The sequence below is a fragment of the Pelecanus crispus genome, chromosome 5, assembly GCF_030463565.1.
Source record: "Pelecanus crispus isolate bPelCri1 chromosome 5, bPelCri1.pri, whole genome shotgun sequence".
In the NCBI taxonomy this organism is placed as follows: domain Eukaryota; kingdom Metazoa; phylum Chordata; class Aves; order Pelecaniformes; family Pelecanidae; genus Pelecanus; species Pelecanus crispus.
In genome coordinates, this window is record NC_134647.1 from 82448613 (window position 1) to 82469998 (window position 21386).

At 43.8% G+C, this 21386-nt stretch overlaps 1 protein-coding gene across 1 annotated transcript; it reads right to left on the reverse strand.

Moving 5' to 3' along the window:
* Positions 1–200: 200 nt before the first annotated feature.
* On the reverse strand, positions 201–20895 carry DPH5 (diphthamide biosynthesis 5). The gene is made up of 7 exons (XM_009492070.2): positions 20751–20895; positions 18410–18534; positions 14964–15072; positions 4731–4851; positions 2591–2630; positions 1335–1438; positions 201–429 (listed from the first exon to the last, which is right to left on the reverse strand). The coding sequence occupies exons 1-7, from the start codon at positions 20883–20885 to the stop codon at positions 206–208; spliced, it is 858 nt and encodes a 285-aa protein (XP_009490345.2). The 5' UTR covers positions 20886–20895; the 3' UTR covers positions 201–205.
* Positions 20896–21386: the final 491 nt, after the last annotated feature.

The window sequence follows — 21386 nt, forward strand, 5'->3', positions numbered from 1 at the left end:
TGCCTGCACCGTGGAAGCCGATACCAGCAAGCGCAGCTTGCGGTTTGTCACCTCGGGTAAAAGCAGGTCCACGCGCCTCCGGCGTTGTCTTCTGAAGCGATACACAATCTAACAGCACTTAGGCAAGCTCTAAATACTCACAGGAATAACTTCACGCTGTCATGAAATGAAAGCTGGAATAAAAATTTAAATGCCTCATTTTTATTTAAGCAGTCCTTTGAAATGCGTTGTTTTCAAAACTTGAACTATCTACAGCGAAAAGCTTAAGCATTTCTAATTCCAGAGGATGCGTGGTGCCTGTAACAATCAAAGAATGCAGCGGACCGCCTAATTCCACCGTGGACATCTGATACAGCGTGCCTGAGGCGATATTCTGATCCGCAGCACCCACCCGGGCGAGGCCGACACAAATTGTGTTTTCGGTAATCGCTGTAAGAAAGAAGATTAAATGCTTAATTGATTGACTAATGGTCCTATCGTAAAAGAAAAAGTACTCAAAATGCTTAAACTCTAACACTGCTCTCTTAAAACCCCAATTACTGAATTGTGGGAGTGGCCTAGAAGCTTGTTCTTCACAGAAAATAAAGCTGTGTCTTAGGGCTGTTTATAAACAAGAATGGGAAGGCAGCAGAAGTAGGATACAAAATTCATTCAGGAATTGTGGTCTCTTTGAGGAAACTGCTGCTTCCTATTTATGTAAAGGATAAAAGGATTTTCGTTTTGACAGTATTCAAGGAATAAACTTTTAAAAGGAGGAATAGAGCTAGATTAATTTCTATGACAAAGACTTTTTCTGTGACACCACTGAGTCATCGTTATAGCTGCCGTGATGTCACCCCTGGTTTCAATAAACCTCTTTCAGTTTGCTCTTGACTAGTGTTAAGAATTGAAGGTCAAAATCACAGCTCTGCATCACAGGGTTAACCTAGATTCAGGCCGGTATTCATGCAGAGCAGAGCGTGACCAGTCCGAATAAAACGTAGCGGAGATTTTTGAGGCTCGACTGATCTAAAATGCTCCGAATCCTTCTGCCTCCTGCAACTCCCATGGATCAAAGAGCTCGCAGTTAGAGGTGGCAGGAAGCGGTACGGGGTTACCAACCCGGGGCTTGGGCTAACCCTCCAGGAGCCACCCGTGCTCCTTCATCCGTGCCCGCGGAACTGCGCCGTGCCCGAGCTCTGCCAAATCCATCTCGTGACGAGGATTTCGGGGCGGCCCAACTCCGCTGCAGAGCACAAGACCGCTAAGATGGAGAGGAAGGGAGCAGAGGTCAGCGGCTCTTGGATGCGTGTGGCTTGGGAGGGGCAGTAGCAGAAACACCGCAGTAATAGTACCTGGCTCTCCTCCTTGGAGCCTCCTGTTCTGAATGATGGCAAGAAGCTGTTCTGCAGCTTGATTCACGCTCATGTAGCGTGGTGGCTCATAAATCTTCCTTCCTCTGCAGGGAAAGCAAAGTAGAGAAATTTCACATGTCACCCATTTTGTTATCCCTAGCGTTCTTACCGGTTAGTTCAAGAAACCTCTAGACCAGCAAACTGAACTTCAGCAGGCCCGGGCGCTCAGGCTGGGCTTTTTAGACAAGAGTGGAATTTTTAAGGCAGACAGAAGGTTCTTGTGCGCTCCCCACACCTGCGAGGCAGCGGGGCCTCCAGCTGGCACAGCACTTGAGACCTAAAAGCAACTTGGGCTGCTGGAAGCAACACGCAGCTTCTGCAGCTACTCCCGAAAGATGCATTAGACTTCAAGTCAAGGGCAAACGACTGTTTTTCTGTCAAAGGCCCTGTAGGCAGATGATTACAGCCTACCATATATTCTTACATGAAATGCCACTTTCTTTGCCAACTGTGGATTCAGTCAGACAGATTTTATTTTGAAACTCCAGAATAAACAAACCTCAATGATACTGTGAGACTTCACAAATGTTAATTTAGACCCGAGTTACAGCATGCATATAAAGTAACCATTTCTATTCACCACTGTCAAAACATACGGATTGCAGGGAGACAATTAAGATGTGGCAAGAGCTTTTTTGAATACAGTTAAATGAACTCAAGAGCATTTTCTATGCATTGCTTATTTGGCTGTTTAAAAAGGGTGGCGTGCATTCAGTACTTCACGCTGTTTCTAGCCGGCGTAAGGAAGAATGAATTTGGAACACGCTTTCGGCTCTTAATCTATGTCAGAGTGGGACAGAACAGTAGTAAAATAACACTTCATTTGCCAAGCGGAAAGCTTACACCATCCCGAGTTAGTGCTTCTCACAGAAACATTTAAAAAAAAAAAAGATGATGCTCTGCTGCGACTTCATTCAGTTACTGTAAATAAAGCCAGGTCCTACTGTAATGAACAAAAAAGTTCCGCTCCTTGGAAGAAACAAAAGCCCGTGACCGCGGAGAAGGACGAGAGGAGAAGGCAGGTAAGTTCTGTACTGGACCACGGGCAAAGAACCTTTGTTCATAGAATCAGAGAATGGTTTAGGTTGGAAAAGACCTTTAAGATCATCCAGTCCAACCGTTAACCTACACTGCATGCACAAACCCCTCTGTAAATACAGCGCGTGTTTCTATATATTTTCAAAAAGGTGACTCACTTCATCAGGTTCTCCAGAGACTGCTCCTTCACTTTAATATCTGTAGGACAAAACAGACGTTAAAACACGGGTTCCCTACAAACTTCCCACTTCGTTTTCTATGGAGGTAAAGCTTAATTTAATTAGCAGATTCGATAAACTTCATAACAACACTTTAGCTGTTACAGGAAAAAGGCATATCCTATCTTAATCAATCACCCAGTATCGTGATTCCACGTATGTGATTTTACCCAAAGACAGGGCGAGTTTCACCGATTTCAGAGCACCACGGATGAATAAAAAGACTGCGAAGTATACGAATAGCATGCGTATTTACCACAGGATTGCTAAATGCCAGCGTGTTTTAGCACACCAGGGGATTGGGACTACTCTTGAATTATGAGTACACTGTGGTCACAAAAGGTAGAACAGTATGACTGATCGACAGTGATTACATCGCTGCCATGCAGGAACCTGCCTTTCGTTAGCACTTCCTTCCTGTCCCAATCAAAATTTAGCACAATCTTCTGTTATGGGGGAAAAAAAAAGGATTTGGTCAAAACTGAAATAGAGAAGGGGTCAAGGAAGGCTCTCCACATCTGCAATGTTATGAAACTCTAATGGACCACAGTCTCTCCAAGAGGCAATCGAACGAATGCCCCCAAAATACTATCGCGGGGACAGCTGGATACATTTTTAGTCTTGATTTTTTTAAAAAAAAAAAAAAAGAAGTATTGCTGAAGTTACACAATCAACTCCTAAACCAAAGTGACTCTTTTAAGACGCAGAGCTGGAAGGCTGTCAGTGCGCAGCTTACCAAATCGCTTCTGTGTCCGTGAAGTCCCTTTGAATTCAGACGTTTATCAGCGCTAACCCTTTTATGTCACACGTGCTTCTCCGGTAATCTGGTATGGTCGGATGAACAACCCATACATAGACCAGAACAACCCAGTGTATGAAGGGAACAATTAGTTTGGAAACGGGGAGTTTTCAGCTGTGAGCTTACAGTTATGTGCCGGCACCACAACTCCCTCGGAAACATGAGATTTAGAATTCAATTTTCCTGTTTCCAAAGTTTTACTTTCTCACTACCACATAAAAAAATTAAAAAGGGAGATGGTAGAAATGATTATGCAAAATACCTAAAGAATACTTTGGTTTAATATATTGTAGTTGTAGTAACCCTTGTTTAAAACACTTGTGAAGTCATCCTCCTTTAAAACACATCACCGCAATTCTGATTTTTAGCCAATTTTGAAAACAAACAACTTTCAAGGTATTGGAAAGTTTGATGTGCAGTGATGCTTACACATTTAAATTGCTTCCTGCTCAGGATTCCTCCAGTTACCACAGAATTTGTTTTTACTTAAAATATTAATTGATTTAGCACAGAGAGATCCCAGCTGTGTCTGAAAGCTGATACAGAAAGGTATAGAATTCTATATGCAAACATGCAAGTGCCTTATAGTTTATCTGCAGGCAGTTCCACAATCCTTAGGGAGCTACCTAGACTAGGAGAGTGAGTCGGAACTCAGCTTTGAGCCGAGGGTGCTGAAAAAAAGTCAGCCAGCACCGCGGGAGAGCCTGGGGCAGCGGGCCGGTGGGAGCGGCATTCCGTTCCGGTGCCACAATCAGGGATTTTTTACAGCACTGAAGCATCTGACGTGACAATCACCTTCTGCCAAAGCATCTGTAGAGGAGATAATTTAGGGAGTATCACCTTACAAGACAGAAGTGTGGTTAAATGTATGATTTAGCGCCCCAGAAAGTCAAATGTGTTGAGCTCTAACCGAATTAAGTCAATAAAAGATAGCTGCTAGTCACTGCAATCTGATTCGGACCCGGAGCTTGATCTAGCTTAAAATCACGCTGATCTTCAGCGCAAATATGGGCCTCTGGCTCCTACTTGACTTGTACAAAGGCACAGTTTCTTACAGAATTTCCACAGAGGAATTAAGAAATTCCTGGCTGCTGTAGCATGAACAACGGCTGAACTGACTCTAAGTACACGTACGCTCTCCTTCCCATTTCTGGTATATTTTCAAAGACATCCGTCAGCTACGAACACTTGTTTAATGACAGACTCCATCTCATGCCCATCACTATCGTTTCTGGACACCGCGGAAGATGGTAGCTAAGGAACCCGGGTGGCTGTGCTTACCGAGTAAGCACAGCGTGTGCATTCCATTCTGCCTGTTCTTCTCCATCTTGTCAAAAAAGCTCTCTGGCTTCCACGTGTCTGTCCAGAAAACTATAGAAACTGTCTCTCCAAAATTGTACAACTGTAAAACAAAGCAAATGCAATAACACACAGACACAATAAGAAAAAAGTAAGTAGCAGAGCGTACAAGAAAACGCTACGAAAATCATGAACAATTGGCAACGCTGAGAAGTCCTGAGCCTCGTTAATAAAGAAGTTCCGTACCACAGGGAGAATACTCTGTCAGATGCTTCAGTTTGCTCTTTCATAAATACACAACAAAACATTGCATTACAAATAACGCTGCCTTTTAAAACAGCTGCCCCGTGTGTCTCTATCTCTTGACTAGTTCTAGTGCATTCCTTTGCGTTCCCTCCTTTCTTTTTAACAGACTCTGTAATTACTGAACTGTTTCTTCTTCTTCATAACAGGGATGGGCTCTTGTTCTTTCACTCTCCAAACAGTAAAGCATGTTAAAGAACAACTAATGAACTACCTGCAAAGTTTTTATCTCTGCATTCCCCTTTTCAATGTGTATTAACTAACTTTCAATTTACCTTCTACTCTTTGTTGCTTAATTCTGAAGTCCTTTTGCAGGCAAAGCTTTGTAAGGCTAACACAAAAATCAGTACTCACTATTTCTGATTTTGGTTAAGGCTAGGCAACTTCCAATGCTGCCGTAATACTTGGAACGTTTTGATTCGACTGATGTAGTAGTATTTGTATTAAAACAGCGCTTTCCTGCAGACGAAAGCCATATCGTGCGAAAGAAGTTGCAGTCTAAAGAGACAGCAGATATGAAGATCTGAAGCCAGGGACAGCTTGTGCATGAAGCGGAGAGGCGCAACATTTTTAATGCGCGCACGGTACGAAGAATATTGCTAGCAGATTCTCAGTCAAACATGCTCACTGATTTTCTTCTCAATCTTAACACTCCTTATTGCCGTAAGTCCCTAATCGCGGTGAAGCCATTTGAAGCAATCGTCTTGCCAATCGTTTCCAGTGATGCAAAAGCAAAAGCCGTATGTAACCTCAGGCAGCATCTGGCTTGGAAGTTTTTGCAACCGACTTGAAAAAGGGCAAAACCGTGCATCAATTTTGGTCGCTTCAGCTCTGGAACGGGGCCATCCCAGATGGATTTTGCAGCTTGCCAATATTCTGTCTGCTCAAGCCCACCAGAAAAAAAAAAAAGCAACGGCTATATGGACTGTCCTCCCCACTTTCTCTGTAAACCTGGAAGGAAAACTTGCTTTTCCAGGGCCGCTGCAGGAGGCTCTGTGCAGGTTGTTGGCAGAGAAGGGGACCCGATGCAGAAGCAGCTCTGGCAGCTCCGTGCCATCGGGGGATTCCCCTCAACACACTTATTTCACTGTGGCATTAGGTTGCGGTTTTAACTCCTTTACGCTGGCAGAACAGAATTCGAATCAAAGCAGAAACATGTTTGTTTTCAAGGGACCAAAAGCTCAAATTTTAACCATTCACGCTGGTAGGAACGGTGTTTATTCAAAGATTCCTGGAATATTGCTGAAAACATTTCCTCTTTTCACTATTTCATTCTAGCACAAGGACAAGAACACACAGCGTATATTTCACAACCTAAAGGTTCTTCCAGTAAACTAAATATAGGTTGAACCAAATGAAGTGCTCCTGTTGTAACTTTTTAACTATTTCAAGACTGTGTTCCAGAAAAAGAAAAAAAAACAAGCTGTGTTTCACCTATTTGTCACGTGGCTAGCTAGAACTCTCTATTTCATACCAAATCTGAAGAAAAACTATTAGGATGAGGAGTTCCTCCTTCTCGCCTTCACTGTTGGAGCATCTGGGAGCAGGTCAGCCTTTAATCTCGGTGGTGGGATTCCTTCGGTCATCCACAACTGCCGAAATGCCCGCTGCCAACCCAGCTAGCTAGCTCACCATCTGCCGCCCGAAAGGCACCGCAGCCGTCTCCCAAAAGCAGCAGCCTCGTTCAGTACGGAAAGGGGCCTCAATTACCCTCAAATCTTACCCCAGCCCCTTTGGCATTTTGTTAACCTGCAGGAGAGAATCCTCCACCTCTGCCTTTTAGCAAAGAAAAGGATGTGCAGAAATGGGCAAAATGTTACTATCCGATCTGGATTTTGTTGGGACCATTCTGCCACATATTGAAAACAAGCTGGGCATTCAACTTGATACCCTGCAGCACTCGTTCTGATTGTTACTCTTCTCTTTTCCATTGATCATTACAAAGATTCTCCATCATCTTTGCCAACGAGAAGTTAAGCAAGTTATCCTTTTTGTGCAAGCGCTGCCAGATTCACTGAATCTGCCCTTTGTTTACCAGGTTTTGCATGAAAACTGAAATTGGAACGTCAAAAAAGAAGAAAACATTTGTGCCAGAAATGGCCTGTCTATTCAGTAGGAATAACTTCAGAGTATCTTCACAAAGTATTGATATCTCAGAAAACTGTACTTGCAGTCTCACAAAAATACACTTGTTTTCTCAGCACCTGGACAGCATGGAAGTAGCTTCTACACCAACAAGATGGAATGGAGCGTATTTTATTAACCTCCTCAAAATGCCTTTGCAACTTATACCCCTCTACTAACTAAACTTCTAAAGAGCAGATTTCCTAGCATTAATGCATACATATTTTCACTTTAAATTAAAGAGGGGAAAATACTACTTTGGAAACTTTCTGGTACACCAACGATCCACGAATGCTGCAGAACTGAAGCAATAAATGGATACCCCTACTTGTGCTTGACTACTTGTAACCAATTACCTTACAAGCACTTCTGCAGGCACAAACAAGTATTTCTTTCTCATCCAGCGTTTGATCTCTGCAGCGGTGTGACATTTATGCAAACGCAGGCAACTGCTCTTCCACCAGAGCAAGCCTGCATTAAAGAAGCAACACAAAACTGTATCAGACCTTACATTTTTAACTCTCTCCCCGTACCTCCTGCAGATTCATTTTGTTACTAATAGTTTCCTGTGCTGTGTGCTAATTTCTACCTCTTCAAATCTAGCATGAAGTATCCGGCTTTCAAGAAAAGCCTTGCTGCAGAGAGAGCATTAAATGCCAAAAGTTCCACTACTATCCTAAGGCTTCAGCAGTTACAGAGGACAGCAGATCCACTAGAGCCAGAACCCACCAAAATTAAAAAAATATTCTTTCCACCAACCACAAAAGACTAAACAGGGCCCCAAAATTCCAGATATCATGCTTGGTGTCAGAATAAAACTGTGACATGTTTGTTAAGCAAGGTGTATTACAACACACTAAGGACTAATGTCATGCTTTGAGATTGTTAAGAAGTTGTTCAGCGAGACCATGAAGAGCTTGGCGTACCTTCAGCGAAACGAGCATGCGCTACGGTTGACGGGCACAGCTTTAAAGAGAGGCAGCAGCAAATGGAGTTGCACTGCATTAAGCAGCTGGGGTTTAGGAGTGGGCAAGATCTGTTCTGTGCAGGCTAAAATAACCGCAAGCATCAGACTTGCACTGATCATCAGGTTTGTCAGACTGCCTACGTTCTGCTCGGGCACAGAAGTGCCAGAATTTCAAAGGGGCTCAGTGAAATGGCTGGACAGGTATTTCGTGCTCTCAGCTTGGAAGCTAACCTTCTTACCTTCTCCCTAATGCTCAAAAACTTCACAGAAAAATTTCAAAAGGTCATTTTGAAAGACCTCAGTCTTTGGAAATACTCCTCCCCCCGCCTCCCCCCCAGCCCAAGTAGTAATTGGCTTAAGCAAAGCTTTGTGCACTTCGCATTTTGCAATGCAATAGCTGAAGTCAGGAAAGGAAGCCAGAACTCTCCACTCAGAGGCAACGCTCTCTGCTAAGAGTTTTCTGCCTCTCACAAAATACTGCAGAAAGCTGTTCACCTCGCACTTTCATCACCTCAAAACAAGCTATAACCTCCTATTTCATTTACACACATAATGGCAGAGAACGTCTGACAACTTTTGGTACCGAGGTGCCTGTTCTCAGTCAGTATTTTTAACTCTTCTGTTAATGATATTTCTTATTTTACTTGTTGTTTATATAAGCAGAATGCATTGCTAATTGCGAGGCCAGAATAAAACTCTGAGAGAAAAAGTGCCATACTGCGATCTCGGCTTGGAAAGCCTGCGTGCAAGTGAAATTTCAATGAAACTACTGAACAACTTTGTTCATGGCCAGTCTGAATGACATCAGACACCTGAAGCTGTTCAGATCAACGGTCCTCACTTAAAATACTGGTGTGGCTAATCACATAAAAAGGAGGAACAAGCTGAGACTAAACAGGGAAATCAAAAAAGGAAGATTCCCCATCCCCTCTAAAAAGTACTAAAGCAAGCAGGAGAGAAGATTTTAGATAATATTAAAGGTCAGTAGAGCAACAGCTGCAGAGAAACCAAGAAGTAAACATTTCAAAATGCAGACATTTATTTTTACAGCATCTTTCCCAGAATTATTGCTGTATCAGCTGCAATGGTGACAAAGCAATTCTTCACTTATGAGCCTGCCTCCTTTGCTTAAATTTCAAATAGCTTCAGAACTTGACACATGTCAGGGGAAGAAGGTAAAAAGGCGTCTTAACGTTATGCTTTTCAGACCTGGCACCTGTATACGCGTGCAAATGCCTGTGAACCTTGCAGGACCGAGATGCTGCTCAGCAATGTTTCGTGTCGAGACGGTCACAGGTTACACTGCAGATAGTTCTCACAGGACAGGCCTGTTCTGCAAACGAAGGTACTGCACAGCCTGATCACATCCCGCTGACAGACACCGAGAGGCTTTTTCTCCTAAGACTATTCCTCAATGGAATCTGGAGACTGTAGAGCACCTTGCATTATCCCAGGCTGCTTCTTGAGAAATCCCACTGAACACACACAGAAAAGCTAAGACATGTTTTGTTCATCCTTGTCAGAAGAGTTTTGACGTGATGCTATGCAACGTTCATCCTCAAGAAAAGGAACCTAACAAATCAGATTTTTCCCCTTATCTTCCGTAACCAGTTAACAACCCTCCAGGCCATATACATCTGATTAAAGGGCTCCTACCATTCTTTGTATTATGTATCGCTGCCAGAGAACAGCTTAGGGAGTAGGACAACCATCAAAGAGGTAGCAAGAATCAGTCAAGTTTCATTTTGGTTTGTAACTCGTCCTATGACACAACCACAAGCCTAGCTCTAGCCCTTTACGCTGTCTCATTTAGTACCACAGACCTTTAGCACCTTCGAATGCCTCTCATGAGAACCTTCACATGAAAGTTCTTACCATTCACACACACAAGGCTATGACTCCTTTTTGGACTGCAAGCCAACAGACAGGCTCAGCTGTCCCAAAAACCTCCCGTCCCCTTAGCACATGCCAGAGAGAAAGGAACTGTGAAGAAAGGGATGTCTGGCTGAGGGAAGCCTGCTCCACATGGCTGCGGTCTTCAGGAGGCAGCTGAGACAAATCACATAAAGGCAGCTGCAGGGAAGAACACATTTTTCTCTTGGCTGCTTCCTGTATCAGCACTTAGGAAATAGCCACTCCACAAGCAGAACAAAATTCAGCTATCAAAAGGCTCAGAAACTCTTAAGCAAACTTGAACAGGACAGGATTTTCCCTTCAAGGTAACGTCACCGTATCTTTAATAACCTCCTAAGGCTCTTCCCATCAACGTCAAACAATGATTCCTTCCCACCCTGCTCACTTGGGTTACTAATCTGAAACAAAGATATCTAAATTGAGGGAAAAAAAATCTGTTCTGATTAAATGGATGTTTCTGTGTCCTGTTTGCTGGTGACAAATGGCACTAAGTCAAACAGCAATTGTGAGTAATGAAGTAGTGTGACTGGCACTGATTTAACCTTTAACTGGTTTGAGAAACAAATGCCAACTTCTAAAAGGTCAGAAGCTGGTAGTACTGGTGGAAAGTGAGAAAACCAACCGGTGATGGAAAACAGTTTGTTTTAACCATCAGTGAATAAACAACATTTTGCATAGAGCCCCTCCTATTAGAGCAGAGAGTATTTTTGAAGATTAGGGCACAGAGACAGGGTGGAACTCAGATGTTCCGCTCCTGCAGCTACTACAGGTTTTCTATTTGACTATGAGCACAGCGAGTAACGTATAGCATCCTTCAGCTTCCTTATCTATAAATAATATTTTTCTGCTCGACACTGAAAATGTACTCACCTGTTCAGTAAAGGCTCAAAAATACCAAAGCAAGCGCTGCTTTTGCATTTAAGTGATCAGCTAGTAGCGAAAAGACAAAACTATTTTCTAACTGTAATTTTCTTACAAGAATTAACTGGAGTCCAAACAAAAAAAAAATTGAGATGAGTCACTGAAAGAGACAAGGGGACAGGCAGATGTTTGTTCTGAAGCTGTTCAGGTGGAAAGTGGGTATGTCTCAAAAGAAAGGCAGGTCCTTCCCATGGCATGTTTTTTTTCCTAGCTACCCTACCAAAATACAAAGTAAATGCTTTCAAAACCAGCACCACCACTCTCCCAGAAATGAGTGGCTCATTTTAGTCTTTTGTCTCATCCCATGGCTTGCCTCCAACTTCACACTTTAGTTCTCAATCCTCTTTTTTTTACCGTAATGCCATTATGTCCAGCCATTCCAAGTTGCCTCATTCCTTCACATGCATCAGAGGTCAGCATGATGCAGTCTTCCTCACGTGTTTGACCATCCATACTGCTACCTCAAAGATAACATTACCAGAACCGGCTCAGACAGAATTCTGTCCTGAGAGCACCACTCTGGCCAGTCACCTTCCCAAACTAACCCAGGTGTCACGCAGATTAGGAAGGAAGGAGAAGGTGTAATTAGAGACCCTGAGTTTTCTGCCTCTCTACTCTAGGGCTAAAAGCCTTAGCAATCAGCCCTATTCTGAACAACAGAGCGTGGGTACAGATAAAGCCACAGAAGTCAGGCTAGGCTCTCCCTTTGTTCTCACCTTGCAATGCTGAATCCTAGTCGGATAGAGCCAAGGCAACGTCTTGCTCACAGGGTAGCTGAGCTGTGGTGGAACAGAGGTAAGCCTGTTACCTAAAATACCAAGCTTTCCAAAGCTACGGAACTACAGCGCAGCTGCTGCTGAGGAAAGCTGAACTTTCTCACTAGTTACCACACACTAGAAGCGCTCTCTGAGAATTTCGGCCTTCCCCTGGGGACTTCTGCCCGCTCTCCCCGACTTCCCTGGCGGTGTGCAGACACCAAACTGCGTGACTTTCTTCACTGGTGGCTGTTCCCCGCTACAACAGGAGCCGGAGCGATCAATGTACCTACACATCGGATTCCAGACAAGAGAGGTGAACCTGCGGAGAACGTGCTAAGAGGCACTCACACACAGGCACTTCTCCTGGCTTCTCCCCCCCAGCCGTATTCATTTGTTTTTGAGGAAAAAGATGTTCTTCAGCCTTGGGGAAAAAAAATCTGACGCAGTGAAGCACAGCAAGAACAGTGTAAGAGGGAGCCACAGCAAGTCATAGAGCCTTATGCCCACTCAGACTAATACTTTGCTAAGTTATACCACCCCCTGCTCTCAATAGCTATAACTCATTGTATCAATCCGAGAGCTTCCTAGAAGTTCAAAAAGTTTCATTTTCAAAACTAAAAAAACCCCCTGTTCTCTGTACAATCTTCACCTGTGCAGCCTCCAAAACAGCTGCACTGATTCCGTCAAATGGGCAAGACAGAAAAAAAAAAAAAAAAAGTAATTGAAAATAGTTATTCCCCCTTCTTTACATCCCCCTTTTTTACAATTTGCAAGAAACATATCTATGAATTGAAGGTGACAAACCATCACTAATGCTCTGCTGACTTCAGTAACTCACTACAGTACAGGAAAACTGTGCAACTACCTGCATGTTGTTGGCCGCACAGAAACATTGCTCTGATGACAAGAGACATGTTCTTTTGTGAACAGCCTGGGCTGTAGCTGCATTTTACCGAGGGCCTAATCAGCAGTTACAGCTCACTACGCACATGGCTTTCAGAACAGCATATAAAGGTGTTTCCTGTTTTTCTCTAGTAAGAAAGAAAGAGGTTTTGTATCACAATCAGATTAAAACAAGAAAAAAAGCCAAGCCTTTTCTGTGGTGAAGCAAAAGAGGAATCCCTGCTATACTTGACAGCAGCTTTGCAATGTGAAACACAGTAATTCCAAAACTAAATTGATGGCAGGAGGCAGCCCTGAACATAAAGACTGTTGAAAAAACTACAAACTTCCACCACAGCTCTAATTAAATCACAGGCTGGTTTTTTTTGTAAGATATCCTCCACTCGCTGTTTATGCCTGTAAGGAGCAATGAAGAGTTAAACGTACAGCTGGTTATAGTCTGTCCGGTAATACAATATGATCACTATTTCCTAAAATGCTTTATACAACAACAGGAATGTTGACTTATGAGAAGGCAGCCCCTCCCAAGCCAGAATGGAAACGGGGACTAATGCCAGAGTGAATAACATCCCATTTCCTTCATGGTCTGTTCCCTTCAGCATGGGGTAAGGAAATAGTAAATTAATCTCCAAAACTCTGCATATGTGAAAAACCTTACGGACTATCTGCAATGTATTCCCAGTTAAGTTTTCTGCTCTTTTTTTCAGTTAACCTAGAAGCTCTATACTCCTCCTTCCCACACCTAGCTGGAGTTGCGGGGGCAGCAAACTTTCAGAAAACTTAGTCACCTGTTCTCTTTGGGAATATGAGCCTTGCATCTTCCTTCCTAATGAACGTAAAAGAACAGGAAAAAGACAGCGGGTAGTACAAACTACTTGTCAACAGCCTGACAGCAGAAGCAAACTTTGCACCACTATGAAGCCAAAAGGGGAAAGGGTGAGCCCCAGCCTCAACCCTTGTGTTACCCGCCCCAGTAAGTGCAGTCATGCGACAGCTGCCATCTGTCTGCTGTAGATGTAGATTTTAGACACCAAGGAGCCCGTTTCCTTCCTAAAAGATAATTATTTCCCACGTCTAACAGCAATAGGCAGGTATCACTAAGAAAGTGCTCGCATTCCCCTTAGGATTAGCATTCACATCTCAGAACAGGTGTCAGCGTGGCGTTGCTGAAGCGCCAGATCAGACAGGGCTCTCGCATTTCTGAACCATTCAGATGTGATCCAAGCCAGACGTAATACCCAACGTACTGCAACAGATTGTCTGCTGCTGGGCAGCACTGAAATAAGGCTATTGGTGTTTGTCAGTGTAAATTTGACGGCGTCAGTCGTTTGCTGAAATTAAAAAAAAATGGTGTTCTTTTATGTTAAGCTAGGAAGGAATGCTTCCTCCTTCGGCGATGAAAACTTGTTGTTCAAATGCTCAACTCTTGTCTGGTTCAAACGCTCAACTCTTGTCTGTAGTACGCTTACACTCCTGTGCTTGCGTTTGGTTTTGGTAAAGCGAGAGCTTGGTTTAGGGCTTCCCATACACAGGGAACCATTCTGAACCTTGAAAGGACAGGTTCTATGTTAAAGTAATGAGTAAAAACAAGAGGGGGAAGCTTCTGCTAATTTATATGTGATTAGTCATGATACATACGCTGCCGTAACACTTTTCATGCAGGCAAAGTAATAATGGACCTACACATGTGCAAAAGGAAGTAGTGAAGTATTTTCTCGGGGGACACTAGACCTTTTCTACTTTAGCCATTCAAGAAGCACAAAAACTGCCATTTGTTCTTCTAGTCCTTGGCTAGGCAAATCCCTCCTCTCTCGGCAGTTGGGCAGAAAGAGAAGACAGGTCAACCTCGGAAACAAAGAATGCATCATATACAAAATTCTGGAATTAGTTATGATCTGAGTTGGGCATATAGACAGGTTTGTGATGTATTCCTTTTATGACAAGACCAACATATTTCTTAACAGGATAACAACCTAATTTAAGAATAAACTTATCAGGTGACCATCAGTAGTAGAAGGAAGCCAACATGAGCAAAGCTTTATCTGTAAAATAACGTAAATATCAAAGTCTCCTGGGGCAGAGGGAAGTCAGAGAGCAGAGAAGAATAGAAGTGCTACTATTCATTTTCACATGCGCTCATCAAAAGGGACTTTTGCTGACATGTAGCACGCTGAAAAGGAAGTGTTAACAAATTCTGACAACAGAAGCGTACAGTTGCTACAGATCTTCAAACTTCAGATTGCAACACGCACTGCTACAGCAGTAGAAGAGCTCGCCAATTCTAAGCTTAGCAGTTGTGGAATAGCATACACAAAAAAATGTTACCTGTAAACCACAGCAGCCCACTGCATTCATTATTGAAGCATTATGAATGACCTTGTACGGAATCCCCAATTTTACTGCACGTAGTACTAAATCACTGTGCGTCGTGGCCCTGTGTTAAGAAAAGAAAGGAATTGAAGACTGAGAAGATAAAGTGACCAAGCGTTACTGGCACTATAGTTTGTTTTGAAAGTAAAATGAAAGCCTTCACAACTAGGGCAATGCAGGGGTGCCAAAAGGGCAACAATAACTTCACTAGTTGTTACGGGAAAGTAAAAACTCCAAGAAGGCGTCCAATGTCCTCTTCCCTAGCTGAAAATACAGGTGTCCTCAGCATGTTGTGGTTCTTTGCAGCTTTCTGGCACCATTAAAACTGTAACACCAAACACAATTGTTACTTTTTTAAGTGGCTTTGGCAAGTACTTGAAAAAGAAAGTGCCCTTTATCCTTTGCCTTCTGCAGGTGTCTGTTGGACATCTGTTGAACTGCAAAGGTCAACTCTATATGGCATGGACTTCAACAAAACTCCAGTATTTCCTCACCCGCTGCACAGGCAGGTCTTCTCCCATCTGCACCAGTACATGCCAGGAAAGCAACACACTCAAAACAAGAACTGTGAACAGACGGAGGTAAACTGCATGCAGTACTTAGAAAAAACATCCTTAGACTAAGTCAACTTTTATCATATTCAAGCCAAATTACTCAAATTAACAATGCCTAAGTTCGAGTGACCAAGTTTATTCTGAAATAATTAAGAAAATTCCAGTTATGCTTAGAACTGAACTAAATTTGGCTCCAGGTCTAATGTTAATAAATACCTTGCAGTGACTGGTGCAAGAATTACTGGGCTTGTAGTTAACGCAATCAGGATTAGTCCTTCTAAAATAGTAAGTATATGTAGATCCAGCAAATCTTTGAACTGCAACAATGTTTACACACGTATCCTCCCTGCATGTACGCTTAAATATGTGCTAGGCACTCCATTCTCCATGTGAAATATGAAAATGCACCTACCCCTTACCTAAATTTATCAAACCTGAACAATGGCCTTAGCCACCTCATTCCCAAGATGTTCCACACATTTCTGTGTGGCCACTCCAAAGAAGGAAACAAAGAAAGAAATAGCCTACGCCGATCAGAATAATTAAACAGGGAGACCGCTTTCACCCTGGCCTGGTTCAGTTACCCTAAGAGAATTCCCCTGATTTTTAGTCTGATGATTTTGACACTGCATGTCTGAATAGCACCAATCAGCAGATCAGGTGCTTCAGACTGGGACACAAATGTGGCCGCAGCTGGCAAGGCTGTAAGGGTCAATCTTGAAAAAAAAAAAAAAAAAAAAAAAAAATTCACTTAAGGCAAAAAAAAAAAATAGAGGAATCTGTCTTTGGGAAATCACAGACGCTGATACAAACAGGTTCCCAGACCTAGGAGAATGCAGTAAAGAGACCTAAAGCAACACTTTGGTTAGGAAACAAACTATGCTTCTGCCTTCCATAAGCAAAGGTGGTTAACGAATGCCTGCTCTACGAGAAGAGGGGACTAGTTCTACGGCCTTGTATTATCCCCTTCACATACATAAGACAAGGAGCACTGGAGGATTTTGTGGTTATGCTAATCCTGACCAAGGGATCAGCTGGCTTTATTCACTGAAATTTGCTCCAGCCAGTACTTTCTCCCAACAGACTGGTCCATAATGACCGTAGCTAAAAGCAGAAGTGCCCCCGTGAGCACTCAGCTAACACCAGCAAAGGCTTCGTGGAGTCAGCCTTCCACACCCAGAGCTATACTAGTATTTTCTGTCACTGATACAGATTTTAAGTTTTATGGGTAGTAATAATACAAATGTTAGCACCAGGCTAGGTGAAGGTGGGCTTTCCAGTATACCACTAAAATTGTCAGGTTCCTGCTAGCACCTCCATAGCTGTTACCACATACGCAAATAAAAACTTGCAGTGAACAATAGCGAGAACAACAGGGGCACAGCTTGTTTCATCACTTTAACCATTAACCACCAACACCTGAGATTTCCTAAGGCTGCCAAGTACTCTTCTTACCTGCAAATATACTTGAAACTCTACCATCAGCTGCAGTCACATGGCTTCTATCCTCCTCCCATATGGCTTCTCTTAGGACAGAAACATTCAGTCCTCTTTCCTAGTAACCTCTTGAACCCCTAAATCCTTAGGGCTCTATGTGGGCACAGGAGCAGTTCTAGCTGCAATATTAAGAGCTAAGAACATAAACATTTAGAGAGAAGCAACTCATTCAAAAGAAGGGTAGTTTTCTACAATGACGTAGTATGTTAATCGGAACTGAAATATTTTCACGCTGAAACTAATGATAACTGAGGCAGATCAAGATACTGCTTGCAAGTAGCGACTACATTGCAATACATGTAGGTTGGGGTTTTTTTTCATCTTGTGTACTTATTTATATCAGTCACCGGGTCAGAGCACAAGGGCACAGGTAACGTGGCCCTACACTCTCCATGAATCCTAATTTTAATGTTAACATGCATTGAAAGTATAATTAATATTTCTGAAATACAGCATCATCTGCCCGTAAGTACTAGTTTAATATAATATTCTCTTGCCGATTCCCTTCAACCTGTATTTACATAAATTATCTCCTTTTGACAGATGTGCACGCCGCTCCTCTTTTTCATAAACTCTATTTTTTTCACTCACAAATAGGGTGCTCAGTGATTTGATTTTTCTTGTGCCCCTTAACACTTAACAAAACTTGAATCACCAGCTGGAGACTAAAAGCTCTTCTGTATGGCTTGACATTACAGATTGATGATGCCTGACTAAAAAGACAGAAGGAGATCCTTCTGGTGATAGAAAAAGACTATACTTTTCAGCAGGAAAAAAAAGTGGAAACAAAAGGCTTAATAAAACAAAATGAGAAGACATTTATAATGACCTAAGGGATTTTAAAAAACTAGCATATATCAAAGCAGAAGCACTGTACAAGAAACAATCAGTATTCATTCTAAAACAACTCAGCATAAAAGCTGCGGTTTCTAAGTACAAATAGCAACTAAAAGAATACTCTCTCAAAACATAGCACATTTCTTAATTATGTGATACCCTAGAATTTCTTCTGTTAGCAGATAAAACCTGGAACAAAATATTCTCTATAAAAGCTAGCATGGAGAATGAAGTGACAAGTGACTGCTGAAGGAAAGATTTATACATCCTGGAGGATCCGCATTCCTGTCTGTAAGGGATATCTGGGCAAGGAAACTCCAAAGCAAGACAAAGTGGGGACAATTGCATGTATATTTTTAATGCAATAAAAAAATATATAAAGGCATAGAAAGTGCTTCTGGTCTGAAAATAAGCTTCTTCATAAAGAATTACAGTTACGGAGTATGGCTCCTTCCTACTGAAAAAAGAGAGTGATCAAGCTACAGCAATAATTAAAACATTGCTTTGTCTTACCCGAAAGGATCACCAACTACAAGAAATGCGATATCACAAACATCAGCTTCTTTTAAAATGCTATCTGCTTCTTGTTCCACCATTTCTCGGTCAGCCAAAATCAATTCTTTTCCATAAAACTCTTCCTAGAAATTGAAATAAATAAGAAACAGCACAATAAGACACCGAGGAGTGTTTTCATCTCTCTCTGGGTGCTCACTCAGGAGCACAATGGAGGCTGGAAAGGCCAACTTTACTGTTCTCCCCAGCAGTCTGACCCGTGTCTCAGAGAACCCTGCCTTCCCTTGCAAGAACACCTGAGCTTCCCATAAAGCAGCTCCTGAACTGACAGAAATTAGTCAGCACATTATTCTGACACTGACTTGGGGTTTTATGCCTTCTGTGGCAGTTGAGGAGCTGCTCCAAAAGTAGCTCAATCCCCCCCTGCATACCAAAGGTACCTGGGTGGCCTCTAGGCAAGTCATGTCATTTGACATTTTGAGATCTGATTTTAAAAGCACCAGCACAGGATGATTTCTAAAAAATCCCTGCAGGAAAGAACCTGTTCTTTATCTCTTGAGAGCTTTCCCCTAACTTTTTTCATGTTGCTTAGGAAAGACTGACTTTCAGATGACTAAATAAACCATTCAGCATTGTCACTTATATGTGAACTGGGCTGTATTGTCAACACTTGGTGATTAATTCCTATGTTCCCTCTTAGGCAGTTTCAGGTAAGACAGCATCTTTTACTTTGTTTTTATTGATCACTTTTCCCAATTACCTTATCTTTGGGACTTCAAGGTTTCTAAAAGACTTAAAACAATAAAAAACAAAACAAACCAACCCCCCCCCCCCCAAAAGCCAAAAATATTCAGCATTTTTCTATTATTCAGTGTTTTATTTTCAGCTGGCTAGGACTCCATCTATTTTTTTGATAGCAAACGCAGGTCTTGCCAAGTAAAAATATCCACATAATCATTGCTATTTCGCAATTTTCCAACTATCCAACAACAACAACAAAAAGTAACATTTTGTTTTGAATGGATTAGTTTCAATTCAGATTGCCTCAGCGCACTTGAAAAAAAAAACCAGAAAAACATGGAGTATACCTCCATTTCAAAACACAGCAGATATACCAGATGGCCCCAAGTATTCTAGCCTAGCTGGTATCTGGAAACCACATAATGCTGACTACAGGCGAAAAGTCTCACGTGCTCTATGTACATACAGGTATGCATACAAGCAGATTATGGCTATACAGCATCCAAGACCCAGAGAGGATCTCTGTATAGTACTACACAGCTTATTCGGAGGCGAGACCCCTGTTCTCTGGGTGGGTAAGCTTTTTTTGGTATTATTTCAACATTAAGCTTTATCTTTCTACAACCAGGGAACCCATCAGTTGTAATTTGTACACTTTTACTACTGCTTTCTTCCATAAGGTGTGTTTACTAACAAAAAGCTTATGTCTGTGTTGTTCAATAGCCCGTCTCTGACTGAACCGTGTTATGTTCAGCAGAGCAGGCTGCGGGGAGACCTTACTGCAGCTTTTCAGTACTTACAGGGCGCCTATAGGAAAGATGGGGAGAATCTTTTTAGCAAGGCCTGTTGTGACAGGACAAGGAGTAATGGATTTACACTAAAGAAGAATAGATTTAGACTGGATATAAGGAAGAAATGTTTTACACTGAGGGTGGTGAGGCAGTGGCCCAGGTTGCCCAGAGAGGCGGTGGAGGCCCCATCCCTGGCACCATCCCAGGCCAGGCTGGCCGGGGCTCTGAGCACCCTGGGCTGGTTAAAGCTGTCCCTGGCACTGCAGGGGCTGGGCTGGGTGGGTTCTAAGGGTCCCTTCCCACCCAAAGCATTCTGTGATTCTGTGTTCTGGAAGCCTCAACATGGTGAGACAGCTTGGCCCACAAGGAAACATGGAAATGTCAGACAGTCACATTATTAGTCCCAGCAGGCACACCATAATACCTCAGGCTGATACAGAGGTTCAGGGCTCCAAAAGATGGATTTTTCTGGTACATCTTTTGATTTTTTGTTTGGTTGGTTTTGAACAGATCAGGTATTTTTCTAACCCAGTTCTCCAGCATTTCAGGATCTCCACATGTTGTTGGAGTCTGAGACGAAAGCTAACAGCAATACTCATGAGAAGCAAAATTTTATTTTCATTCCAGTCTTCTCGCAAGGGAGCCAAACGCTTTCTCCTATAGAACACAGTGTGTGAACGTCACCTACACACGCTTCCCGAACGGGCACCACCAGTCTCTCCGACCCACCAGCCCCAGCACGGCCCGCACCCCTGGGTGCCAGGGCCATCAGGGCCAGCCCCCCGCGCCGCAGCAGCGCCCAGACCTACCAGAGCCTCCTTGCCCACCGTGAGGAGGGAGGTGTAGGCCTCCAGGTACACCCTCTGGCACCGCCTCACCGCCTCCAGCCCCTTCACTGTGATGTCCTTGGCATCTCCCAAGCCCAGCCCGACCAGGTACAGCATGCCTGGGGAGGCCGTCGCAGCCGCCAGGCCCAGCGCCGCCGCCTGTCACGGGAGGCAAACGGGGATCAGCCGGGGCGCCTCACGCCGCCTCGCCCCACGTATCCCCGCCCCTTCACGCCAGGGCGCACCCCTGGCTCCGCACCCCCGGCTCCCCACAGCCCGGTTTCCCCGTTACCTGCTTCCCGCCAGCCGCCACCACCCTCACCCCCTCCGCGCTTTGCGGCGCTTTTGCGGGGCGCTTTTGCGACGTTTTGCGGCGCCCTGCGGCCGCGGGGGCTGCTGGGAGCTGTAGTCCCCGGCGGCGTGGAGCGGGCGGGCCGCGGGCCTTGCCCAGGGCCGCGGCGGAGCGGGGCGGGGGGCCGGCCTGCCCCGCTGCCTGGGCTCGGTAAGTGCCGCGCTTCGCGGCGCCGCCGGCAGCGGGCCCGCCTCGGAGAGAGGTTGTGAGGGGGCGGGGGCTTCACCCCGAGGCCAGGCCCCGGGCCCGCCGCCGGGCTCGCCTCA

Bases quoted from the DNA above. Each gene is read 5' to 3' on its own strand.
- DPH5 (XM_009492070.2), bottom strand. From the start codon at position 20,885: ATGCTGTACCTGGTCGGGCTGGGCTTGGGAGATGCCAAGGACATCACA. The intron at 4,852-14,963 runs GTAACATTTTTT...TTTGTTTTACAG, and splicing joins TGGGCTGCTGTGGTTTACAG to TTGTACAATTTTGGAGAGAC. The intron at 2,631-4,730 runs GTAAGCACAGCC...TTTGTCCTACAG, and splicing joins GCACACGCTGTGCTTACTCG to ATATTAAAGTGAAGGAGCAG.